Source organism: Convolutriloba macropyga, chromosome 9 (assembly GCF_964194025.1).
Source record: "Convolutriloba macropyga chromosome 9, txConMacr16.3, whole genome shotgun sequence".
NCBI lineage: Eukaryota > Metazoa > Xenacoelomorpha > Acoela > Convolutidae > Convolutriloba > Convolutriloba macropyga.
Window position 1 is genome coordinate 57257858 of NC_134476.1, and position 12765 is coordinate 57270622.

General features: G+C 36.5%; 1 protein-coding gene across 2 annotated transcripts in view; it reads right to left on the reverse strand.

Annotated features, from left to right (window-relative positions):
* Window positions 1-12765, reverse strand: part of LOC142345885 (protein trachealess-like) — a 76409-nt gene that overhangs the window by 26988 nt on the left and 36656 nt on the right. For both annotated transcript variants that reach the window (XM_075398321.1, XM_075398320.1), the window contains exons 7-9: window positions 2598-2764; window positions 871-1088; window positions 397-672 (exon numbers count right to left, since the gene is read on the reverse strand). In XM_075398321.1, coding sequence (XP_075254436.1) covers window positions 397-672; window positions 871-1088; window positions 2598-2764 — 661 coding nt within the window. The remainder of the gene's footprint in view (window positions 1-396; window positions 673-870; window positions 1089-2597; window positions 2765-12765) is intronic.

The following is a 12765-nucleotide window of genomic DNA, read 5'->3' on the forward strand; positions in this document are numbered from 1 at the left end:
ACTTTCAACAAGTGCAAGGACAACCAGCCCCGACCATAGCGAGAGTTCTGAACGCTCTTAACAACAGAATCGGCGACTTTCGCAACGCAAGGAGTGCCCGCACCGAATTCAAAAATCTTATTTTAGATATAATAAGATAATTAGATATCTTATAAGATAATTAGATATCTTACTGGGAACGTCATCAAGGGCTATAAAAATCCTTTAGATTGTTTTTGAACATGAGGACAGAAGTTTTTGTCGTTTCAACGTGAAGAAAAGGAAATTTAACAGGAACCTGAAAATCCAAAACTTTCCCCTCTCGAACTAACGTGACTGAAGAACATGCAAAATAGGGTGGAAGATAAGAGGAGTTTGTAAGAGACAAGCAAATCTAGATTGACATTTAGAACTGACCTTAGTTCACAGAAGTGAACAGTGAAGTCAGTCTGCAGTCTCATCACGAACATGAATGGCTCGATGGCCACTTCACTACTGCCACTGGAACATGGCAAAGAGGAAGCCATCACTACCCACCCCATCAAACCACCAATGCAATCCCCACACACCCCTGCTGCCTCAGCTGGGCTTCTGGAACCACGTGATTTATCTAGTTTTGAATCTTTGTTGGCCTGTTCTGGCGACTGTGAGGCTATTGAGTGTGTGTCATCATTGCAGTGTACGTTGTCACTTCTGGAAAAATTGTGTTTTTTAAAAAGCTGATGATGAAGTACCTTCACTAATTTTATCGAACGGTGGCTTTTTAATCTCTTCCAATTCAGTACACTCAAGTTTTGACTTTGCCTAGTAAAGAGCTTTTTTAGGAGAAATATTGAAATTCTGGTAACTGCGAGAGAAAAAATCAGTAGAATTTAAATTTGTTGCACTTACAAGCTGGTGGAATTATGATTGTTGTGACCATTAAGTGAGACGTGATTTGATTCTCTGATGGGCTCAGATGAGTCAATGTCAAGTTTGTTTCTCTTCATTGCAGTGGGACTTGAATCTTCCTCTCTAGATCTCTCATCAATTGTTGTGCCACTGCTATGAGTATTTGAGACTTTCTCCAGTTGAGATGTGTAGCGGGGTCTGCCTTGGAGAGATAACAACTAAACTCAGAAAACACCTCTATTCAGTCTGTGCTTTGTTGAGGAACCCCGTTGTATCCTAAAGCTGCATGCAATATACCCGCTGTTTAATTAAGGCGTACAAGGACGACGGCCCTCAACTCTCATGAGCACTTTCATTGAACGCGGTAGTTAATCAGATAATTGCCTATTTTTCTTGATTATAAAAAAGCTTCGTGCAACTTTCCGTTGATTATTAAATATTTCTACGAATATTTAATGACTTTCGATTGGAGCACTCTGAAAAAGAATCGAAAAAAACGATTACTGTCCATTGGATCAAAGGAAAAATCTGACAAAGTAATTGTTTAATTGCTCTCAAACGAAATTTGAAGCAATTATTTTAGTCTTGTTGGCTTTTTTTATGCAATTTTTATACATCCGGTTTTTCGTCTGACCAACAATTTAATCTTGATTTTCAAAAACTGGATAAACTGATAACAAACGCACATTACGTTGGTGAGCAGTTCTCTAAGAAGAGCCTGACTAGGTATGCGATTTTATCAAACTGTTTTGGAGACAACTTCATGGCGTGGAATCCCCCCCCCCCCACTACTATACTGACAACCACCACGGCGCGATTTAGGACGCAAAGAAAATTTTTAAGTTCTGGATGTTGTGCACCTCTTTTTTTGCTGTTGTGCACCTTTCGGCGGTTATCCACTGAACATGGCTAAATTGTAGATAAAACCCTCAAAACCATTTTGTTGAGTGTTTTAACAACTGACTAAAAATCATTGAATGGACATGAGAGCTCCAGTAGTTGATGTAAACTCCACTGTAGATGCCATTGCTATGGATATTTAAGCAAAGTAGACAAAATTAGCCTAATAGAAAGACCAACTTTTGAAGTGACTAATTACATAGTAGAGGAGGGGAATACTGTTTCTAGAAAATATATTTGGTTTCAACAGATTCGGATCAGGTCCAACGGACCGCTAAAGCATGACCAAATGTGCCATTATTATTTTTAAGCGAGAGAGAAACATTTGGCGTCACACTTGTGATTGCGCTATCAAAATTTTTCTCTGCTCTGTTTTTCTAATAGACATCTTTTTGAATTTTTGGCAAACACTCAATTCGGTTACCTAGTTAATTTTATGAACCTCGTATATACATGAGCTGCGCATTTTATTCACTTAATCTGTACACAACTACTGATGGGGATGTAACATGGCACGAACAGTTCTTGAGATCAGATGTGACCTGATTCACTCTGCCATGCATAAAAGGACCGGTCGGTTTTATTTTTGTCACAAATTTAGAAAATTGTCGTTTTTATATATCTTCTCGCACTCTGTTCATGCCTGCTTGCTTTCTTTTGTAATTTCTTCCAAAGTTTTTTTCATATCAAAGAAATTTAGAGATCTACACACAGCTTTCAACAGACGCCATGCTAACATTATGCAAGTTAGGGGGTGGTTATCAGAAGTCCATTATTATGGTGGCAATTGAAATGATCTCTTTGTTTGTGCCGGTTGGTGCTCTTACCTTGTACCCAGTAGACTTGACCCTGAGTCCTCTCTTGGTGAGTGTGGATCTGAATCTGGCACTCACCACTGTACAGCCACCAACTCCTCCACTTTTCTCTTCATCTTCACATTTCGAGTCAGCTCCCTTCTCTCTTTCATCTACTCCTTGGCTGTTGCTTGAGCTTCCTTAACACAATAATGTTTTGTGTTTAGTTTAGCATTTCCCTTTGGTACCCTATTGATTTATAGGTGCTCTTATAAGATTGATCAAATTTGATAGATGATCTTAAATTTTGATCAAAGCATTAGTTGCTGGAGACAGCAACACATTTAACAGTTTGAAAGGGAGACTAATCTTATTCGTTTGCGTGTCAAACTCATCAATATGAACAAATGAAAAAGAATTGAAACAATATAGTTTTCTAATGGTGAAGAAGTAGAATACGTTCCTCAGTTACACATCTTTTTTTTTAATCTATTTATTCACATCTATGAGCAAGACGGGGGTGGGGGGGGGGGTGTGAAAGACGTACCTATTTATAAAGTTTAGGTATAGCCTATTTTCATTTTTCCAAAGACCCATAAAAAGAGTGAGAAGAATAGACCTGTCATCTTGTCTTAATTACCCCAGTGGAAATGCATCCAGTTGTGATAATTAATTGTCCGCTCTAATCCGTTTCTTTTGGTATAGCTAATCTTAATACTTAATATATCTACTTAACAAAATCTTTTGCAGGACCTCCACTTCTTTTCCGCCTAACTTTGTCAATTATCAGCCGTTTTTTTTTTAATTTTGAAAGTTTTAAAGAAGTTTTGTTGTGGATAATTTAATACTTTAATAAAACTTTTCACCAAAGCTTCTCGAGAAAAATTATTATTTGAAGTTTTCTTTTTTTGTCATTCTTCATGTTGTGAAAATATAATAAGAATGAAAGAAACTAGTGTTTTTGGTAGCCTCTTTCGGTAGTTTTTGTTTAATTCTTCTGTAGTTTCAATTTCATGAATCAGAAGTCATGGAAAAAAATCCGATGTTAATGCTATAATACTTCATTATAGTCTCTTTTTAGAAAAGAATTCAATAAACGTAATTTTCTCTAGAACCCTTAACAATTGCACCTTGTGATTTTTCCGAAGTCTCTGAAACCACAAATTATTTAATTTTGGAATTGCGTGTTGCAGTACATCTTTACACGATTGGCATTAACGTTTAACCCATTGGTGTTATTTTCAAAGATTAAAAAATATGGCGAGTATGCATTTTTCTGAAGTTTCAGAAACTTGCTTAAGATTCTGAAACCTGAAACCAAAAAAATTTTCTATAGATATATATTCCAATACCTTTTATAGTGTTTTTATAAAACGTAAAATACAAGATGACAATATTAAATTTGGAGAAGGATGCCATTTTTGGTTTTTTTCCTATTTTCATCTGCAAGTCGTTTTTTCTCAATTTACTGAATTCTCACGAAAATCAGAAAAATGTATCGATTTCTCGCCAAAATTACTCAATTTCTTCAAATTTACCCAAATTGTTGCCACAAAATTCAATTGTTTCCAAAAAATACTCAATTCATACCAAAATTACCCAATTCTTGCAACAAATTAACCAATGGCTTCTGATAAATAACCATTTCTTAATTAAATAGTTAAATAGTTTCATATTGTATGGAAACCTTGTACTGTTGACCTCCAATGGGAGGGTTTTAGAGACAAGGTTTGAATGAAAATCCTAGGCGCCAGCTCACTCTACTGGACCATCAGGAAGCAAACCAATCCTACGACGAAGTCCCAGTTGGAACGGAATTGCATTGCCATTCCAGGCCTGAGCGTCAACCCCTACGCTAGGAACAAGAAGAAGACTATCCAACATCTTCATGAAAATACAACTGCCAAGTACGAAGACGTTGCAATTTGGCATGATACTGTGAACAACTGCCTGTCCAAGCATCATTCCAATTACAATCGGCCTTTGTCTCCGAAACAGCTAATCCGGCAACTGGAAAACTATCCCCAGATTACTTCATCTTCACATTTCGAGTCAGCTCCCTTCTCTCTTTCATCTACTCCTTGGCTGTTGCTTGAGCTTCCCTAACACAATAATGTTTTGTGTTTAGTTTAGCATTTCCCTTTGTTACCCTATTGATTTATAGGTGCTCTTATAAGATTGATCAAATTTGATAGATGATCTTAAATTTTGATCAAAGCATTAGTTGCTGGAGGCAGCAACACATTTAACAGTTTGAAAGGGAGACTTATCTTATTCGTTTGCGTGTCAAACTCATCAATATGAACAAATGAAAAAGAATTGAAACAATATAGTTTTCTAATGGTGAAGAAGTAGAATACGTTCCTCAGTTACACATCTTTTTATTGAATCTATTTATTCACATCTATGAGCAAGACGGGGGTGGGGGGGGTGTGAAAGACGTACCTATTTATAAAGTTTAGGTATAGCCTATTTTCATTTTTCCAAAGACCCATAAAAAGAGTGAGAAGAATAGACCTGTCATCTTGTCTTAATTACCCCAGTGGAAATGCATTCAGTTGTGATAATTAATTGTCCGCTCTAATCCGTTTCTTTTGGTATAGCTAATCTTAATACTTAATATATCTACTTAACAAAATCTTTTTCAGGACCTCCACTTCTTTTCCGCCTAAATTTGTCAATTATCAGCCGTTTTTTTTTAATTTTGAAAGTTTTCAAAGAAGTTTTGTTGTAGATAATTTAATACTTTAATAAAACTTTTCACCAAAGCTTCTCGAGAAAAATTATTATTGAAGTTTTCTTTTTTTGTCATTCTTCATGTTGTGAAAATATAATAAGAATGAAAGAAACTAGTTTTTGGTAGCCTCTTTCGGTAGTTTTTGTTTAATTCTTCTGTAGTTTCAATTTCATGAATCAGAAGTTATGGAAAAAAATCCGATGTTAATGCTATAATACTTCATTATAGTCTCTTTTTAGAAAAGAATTCAATAAACGTAATTTTCTCTAGAACCCTTAACAATTGCACCTTGTGATTTTTCCGAAGTCTCTGAAACCACAAATTATTTAATTTTGGAATTGCGTGTTGCAGTACATCTTTACACGATTGGCATTAACGTTTAACCCATTGGCGTTATTTTCAAAGATTAAAAAATATGGCGAGTATGCATTTTTCTGAAGTTTCAGAAACTTGCTTAAGATTCTGAAACCTGAAACCAAAAAAATTTTCTATAGATATATATTCCAATACCTTTTATAGTTTTTTTATAAAACGTAAAATACAAGATGACAATATTAAATTTGGAGAAGGATGCCATTTTTGGTTTTTTTCCTATTTTCATCTGCAAGTCGTTTTTTCTCAATTTACTGAATTCTCACGAAAATCAGAAAAATGTATCGATTTCTCGCCAAAATTACTCAATTTCTTCAAATTTACCCAAATTGTTGCCACAAAATTCAATTGTTTCCAAAAAATACTCAATTCATACCAAAATTACCCAATTCTTGCAACAAATTAACCAATGGCTTCTGATAAATAACCATTTCTTAATTAAATAGTTAAATAGTTTCATATTGTATGGAAACCTTGTACTGTTGACCTCCAATGGGAGGGTTTTAGAGACAAGGTTTGAATGAAAATCCTAGCCGCCAGCTCACTCTACTGGACCATCAGGAAGCAAACCAATCCTACGACGAAGTCCCAGTTGGAACGGAATTGCATTGCCATTCCAGGCCTCAGCGTCAACCCCTACGCTAGGAACAAGAAGAAGACTATCCAACATCTTCTTGAAAATACAACTGCCAAGTACGAAGACGTTGCAATTTGGCATGATACTGTGAACAACTCCCTGTCCAAGCATCATTCCAATTACAGTCGGCCTTTGTCTCCGAAACAGCTAATCCGGCAACTGGAAAACTATCCCCAGATTAAGTGGGTGGTATTCTGTCCACGGGTTGGAGCACCAAACGGTTTCCAACAACTGTGCTCAAGTCAACTACCCACCTTTAGTGTTCTCCAGTATACTTTTCCTGACATTAAGAAGGTGTCGCCGAAAGCGGTTGAAAAGTATTACGAGCTACATCAACCAGCCTGTCAAGAACTGAAGACTTGGCAGCTATTCCAACAGAAACTACGGTCTCAGAAGGTTGTTGTTTCTGCGAAGCTTAGAAAGAGAGCGAATCGTAAAAGAAGACTGCAATTAGTGAAAAAACTAGTCAAACGATCTCCAATCTTGAAGGTATACGCACTTCTGGTGACCTCTGAATTATACAAAGGTATAATTCGTGTTGGTTACGAGGTGTGGCTGCTTTTGAGTTGAATCGTTTTCTAGTCCTCGTCATCTGCCTTAGTTATTGTCTTACATCTACTGTAATTAACGCTTAAGATGAACCCTTGTGTTGTCTGCGAATTGGGTTGCGAGTCGAATACAATACATTGCGAAATCTGTGATGTGAAATGCGTTCATGTAGATTGCCTCGGGGTTGTTCCTCAACAAGCATCTACTGGCACTGTTTCGTGGAGATGCACTGCATGTAGCAACTTTTCCCTACCATCACTGCTTTCGAGGTTAATGGTGAAGATGGACGTCGTAGATCATCTCGCCGCTGATATTGTTAACATAAAAGAGACGTTATCTCAGATAGCTCCGAAAGATCCTTACTTGAATGCGTTATCGAAAGGCTTGGACAAATCAGCGAATGTGTTCAAGCACGTCCCTCGTGACCTGATTGATAGCAATGCCTCAGATAAAAGTGAATGGAAAAAACGCAAGTTAAGAAACCAACAAGTTGATCCCGAACAAAACACTGGTGAATGCTCACATTTAGCAAATGCAGATCTTGGAAATCAACATGAAAGTGCCGGAAGGGTGAAGAAGCATGTAAGACAAGTAGCGGTAGTGAATGGAACGTCATCCACAAGTAGTCAACTGGCTGGAGTGGAATTGAAACAGCGATACAATCCTAGACGACACTACTTTGTCAGCAGGCTTTCGAGTAACGTGGATCAGGATGCTTTAATGAAGTACTGTGAGACAAAATTGTTGAGTCCAATCGCTTGTCGGGAACTGCCAAGCCGAAGAGCAGACGTTAAGTCGTTTCACTTGAAACTGCCTGAAGACAAATCGGAGTTGGCGGAACAAAGTGAAACCTGGCCGCAACATGTTATATTGCGTAGATATTTTATGAATGACGAAGCAAGAAGTTGGATAAAAACTCTGAATGCTCCTAGTTCCGAATGACTATTCAAAAGTCCGCAAACTGGGGCAATGTTCAATGCTCGGTCAATTTGCAATAAGATGTCTGGCATTGTAACCTTTTTAACGATTCAACGACCGTTGTTTTTATCTGTATCCGAAACTTGGCTGAAAGAAGATACACTGTTCCACACAAATGCTGTTAATTGCATTGGCTATGAATTCACTGGCATTAATCGTCAAGATAAAGGCGGAGGAGTTGGTGTTTTTATCAAGCACTCAATTACATTCAACGTACTGGACTCAGCTGTTACGCCTGATATCGAGTACCACGTTGTGGAACTGATAGTCCGAAATGTAAATCTCTGCGTTTGTACAATTTACCGACCTCCGAAAGGCAGCATACCTGTTTTCTTTACAAGTGTCGATAATTCTTTGTCTACATATGCTATGCAATACAAGAACACGCTCTTTTTGGGTGATTTTAATATCTCACAAAAGCACTCATCGTGGGTACAATTTGAAACACTTATGAATGAGTTAAATTTACAAAACCAGTTTTTGATGCCGACTCAGGTCAATTGAAACACTTTAGACCTCGTGTTTTCGAATTTTACAAAGAATTCAAAAGTTTCGATTGGATCCAATACTCAAATCCGATCACTTTTGTGTGTTGTTTGACATTGACATCGATTCACCCCAATCAACTGAGGAGGCTAAAATCCAAGAGTTGGCGGTTTTCAAATGGCGATCAATAGATGAAGATGTTTTTCTCAACGAAGTGGATCGTGACTTAACGAAATCAGTTGAGGCCTACGATGTTCAACTGAAAGATCAGTCTAACGAGATTGTAGAAGACATTTTTAAATTAGTAGAAGATTCAATTTTAACTACACGTGAAAAAACTGTCAAGAAGATCCGTTTTTGGCCGCGAACAGGCAAACCTCGGTACTTCGACGCGGAATGTAATGAAGCAAAACGAAAAAAGAGATCCCTTGAAAGGCGGGTGAAACAGAATCCGAGCAGTTACAACGAGGTCTGCTACGAGTCTCACTTGCATTACTACCATGAGCTACTAACAAGGAAACGTAATGAGTACTTCAAGAGCAACCTTGCGTCAATTAGTATTAAAACAATGTTCGAAACCTTGAACTCGCTACTAACGCACACACTGCCTGTTTTTCCGTGTCATAATGATCCGCGTGAACTAGCAAACGATTTTAATTTGTTTTACAAGGAAAAAGTGGATGCTATCAATGCAATAATTCCAGACCAGCCCCTCATCCTTCAACCATCTGATCGTACTGGTTGGTCCGAGTTTGATTTAGTTGATGCTAAGACTTTAGAAAATTGCATCAATTCACTTTCAACAGCTTCTGCCTTTCAAGATCCCATGCCTGCCAGCTTGTTCAAGAAACTATGCCTGAGAAAATTTGACGATTTCTTAAATTTAGTTAATTGCTGTCTCGTCAGTGGAGTTTTTCCAAATTGCCTGAAGGAAGGTGTTATAAAACCTCTACATAAATCAGGCAAAGACAAACAATCTTTGGCTAGCTATCGTCCTGTAACTAATCTCAAATGGCTCGGTAAACTCGTTGAAAAAGTTTTACAGAATCAACTGACAGGACATCTAGATACAACTAGTAAATGGTTGCCAATGCAGTCCGCGTATCGATCCAACCACTCGACTGAAACTGCTCTGATATGGTGCGCAAATGCTGTTCTTAGTAAGGTGTCAAAGAAAACGTCTGTCTTAATGATAAGCCTGGATCTCAGTAGCGCTTTTGATACCGTGCAACACGACATTCTGATTAACATCCTGAAGAACTCATTTCAGTTTAGTGGCACCGTAGCAAACTTTTTTGATAGTTACTTACGAAATAGGACGATGAAAGTCTTGATCTCCAATGCTCTCTCTGACAGCATCAAGCAAGAAACTGGAGTACCACAGGGTAGCATCTTGGGACCGATTTTGTTTTTACTATACCTTAGTCCTTTATTTGATAAGCTCGATGAGCTAAAATGCGTGTATCATTTTTATGCTGATGACTCCCAATTTTTCTTTGAAGTAACGGATGGACAACTTGAACCTACTTATGAAGAAATTCTTGGGGAAATTGAACTGTGTTTTACTTCTTTGAAATTGAAGCTCAACAAAGACAAAACGGACATTATTGTATTCAAACATACCTTGAACAGAAGCTTTTCTTTACAGGTTACCCCTTTCGGAGATCCTCTCATTGAAAAGCAACGTATTAAAATACTTGGCTTTCTACTTGATACAAGTCTATCGCTAGAAGATCAGATAAGTTCTGTGAGAAAGAGTTGTTTTTACTACCTGAGGTAACTTTTTTCTTGCCGACAATTCCCAGATAAAGAGCTGAAAATTTTGTTCGTTAGATGCTACGTGTTATCTCGATTAGATTATTGCAACGTACTCTATCTTGGTCTTCCGGAATCAAAATTGAAGAAACTACAGAACGTACAAAATGTTGCAGCTCGTTATGTTTTCAACCAGCCGCGTTTTTCTCGAACAAGCGAGCTAATGAAGAAATTACACTGGCTTCCGATAAAGCAACGAATCCAATATAAAGCTGGCTGTTTGATGCACAAAGTCAAACATGGAAAACCCCCGACATACCTTAAAGATCTTTTTCAATTGAACTCATCGTCTTCGAATCCATCGCGGCGGGAGCTTTTTCGGGTTCCAGCAGTCAAAACAAACTACGAGAAGCGTGCTTTTATGAATAGTGGATGCTACTACTTGAACAGCCTTCGTAGTTATGTTCGCAATGAGTCAAATTACAAATGTTTCAAGACGATGCTCAAAATTCTACTATTTTGTCTAGCCTACTAACTGAACGAACGCACTTTTGAGATTAGAAAAGGTGCTAAAACCATCATCATCATCATCATCATCATTTCTTGCCATAGACTACTTTTTTAATCCGAAAATACCCATTTTCTGCCAACATACCCAATTCCGGCCAAAATATTCATTTTTTTTCCAGCAAATACCCAATCCTTGTCAAAAAACGCCCAATTTCTACCAGAAAATGCCCAATTTTTCTTAAAACGTTCCCAATTCTAGAGATTACCCAATTTTTACGAAAAACACCCAATTTTTGCCAAATAAACCAGTTTCTGCCAAGAAATACCAATTTTTGTCTGAATACTCACAATTTCAGATAAAAATACGTATAAAACAATCATTATTTTCAAAAATACCAAAATCTTTTCACAAACTGCACAAATTCTAACAAAATACTAATATTTCCCAAAAGTCTCAACAACTTTATCTGAATTCCAATTGTTAACTCAATTAGTTATTTCAGTTCGAATAGGGAAAGAGTTGACTCAATGGAAATATTAGTCAACATCCTAACATTCTTGTCATGTTATGTTAATTTTATAGCAAATGAGCTCACGTGATCCAATTTAAGTCATTCAATGTAATAGCTTGGTATTGTAATTATAAGTTATTATAATTTTAAAAGCAATCGAGATCACATAATCAATAAATTAGTCATGATTCATAGTGAAAGAGTTCACCTGATCAAAACTAAATCAATTCTCCTCAGGGCCTGGTTAAGTAAATCTTTTAGTGCGTGATTTATAGAGCACATTAGTAAAATTTGATTTAATCCAAAATTAACTCAATACTTTAACAATTACGTCATACTATTGTACAATTACGTGATCTCATTCTGAAGGGGTCACTGAAAACTTGCGAAAGAAATATTCCAAATACGTCGTATTTTCATAATTACGTATAACTAGGTTCTCTAATCCTTGTGAACTCATTCGAACGAAGTATATTCCATACTATTTACGATATTTTTCTTATTTTATAAAAGTGTCCACAGCTCACCTGATTGAAATTTTCTTTTAATATTGTGTTAATTACGTCACAATAATGTCATAATGTAATTTTTCTTTGCAATCAAACAAAACTACATTGTTCTATTTTACTTTCAGTCTATTCACTAAGTCAACTATAACTAGAACTCATTCCTGAGAATTTTTTATTCTTTCTTTACCCCATGTTTGAGTTGTCAAATCCTATAAAAAATTTCATATTTCAATTTGCTCTTCATCGTAAGTAATTTCTATTTAAAGAAAATAGAAAACAGACCACTAAATGTGAATAAAGGGCTTCTGTAATTATTGTACTGATCACCCAAAAACGTATTAATGCATCAGAGAGTGAACGTCGCTATATGTTTGCAGGGCTCAAGGATAGCTTTGCTTATTTTGACGATGATTTTCTTTGCCTTCCACCAAAAAGGCCTGGAATAGTGAACATCAAAACTGTGAAAATTAATGAAAATCTCAAGGTCTCTTTTTCGCCGAGTTCAATGATGATGTAGCAATAATAAAGGGGAGAAAAACGTGCTTCTGCTGTGTGGCTGATCCTCCACTTATAATTCCGAGGTAGCTTCTAGTCTTCATTATTTCAATCGAGCATTCGCCAGAAGTCTCTGTACCTTACAAACAGACAATTGTAGCCTTCTACGGCAACCGAAGAGAAAACACTACTTTATAGGTCTCAGAAAACATAAAACTAAGCAGACTAGTCTGTGCGCAATTCTAGTCTGTGATTATGAATTGTCCTGTCGACCAGCGTTTGAAAATCGGCTTGGTTTTAACGAGGGGAAAAATTTTCTTTAATAATTTCACATTTTGCAAAACTGTGTTTTAAAGCAGCGTTTTTTGAGAACAACATTGTTAAATAATTCATTTCTGAATTTAAATTCCTGCTGAAAAATACTTATTGTATTTTCATTTGTTTTAAAAATAATGTTTTTTTGTAATTTTGATTAAAAATGCTTCTTAGGCAGAAATATTTTGACCAATAAAGTTCTCAAAGAAGGTTTCTTATGATTGTGAATTTTGCAAAAGTGTGTTTTCATAAATAGGTTTTTTTCAAAAACCAATTTTTGATTTGTTTCGCTGTCGAGTATTTTTTTATTTGTCAGTCGTAATAAAATTGTCAGTCGTAGATAACA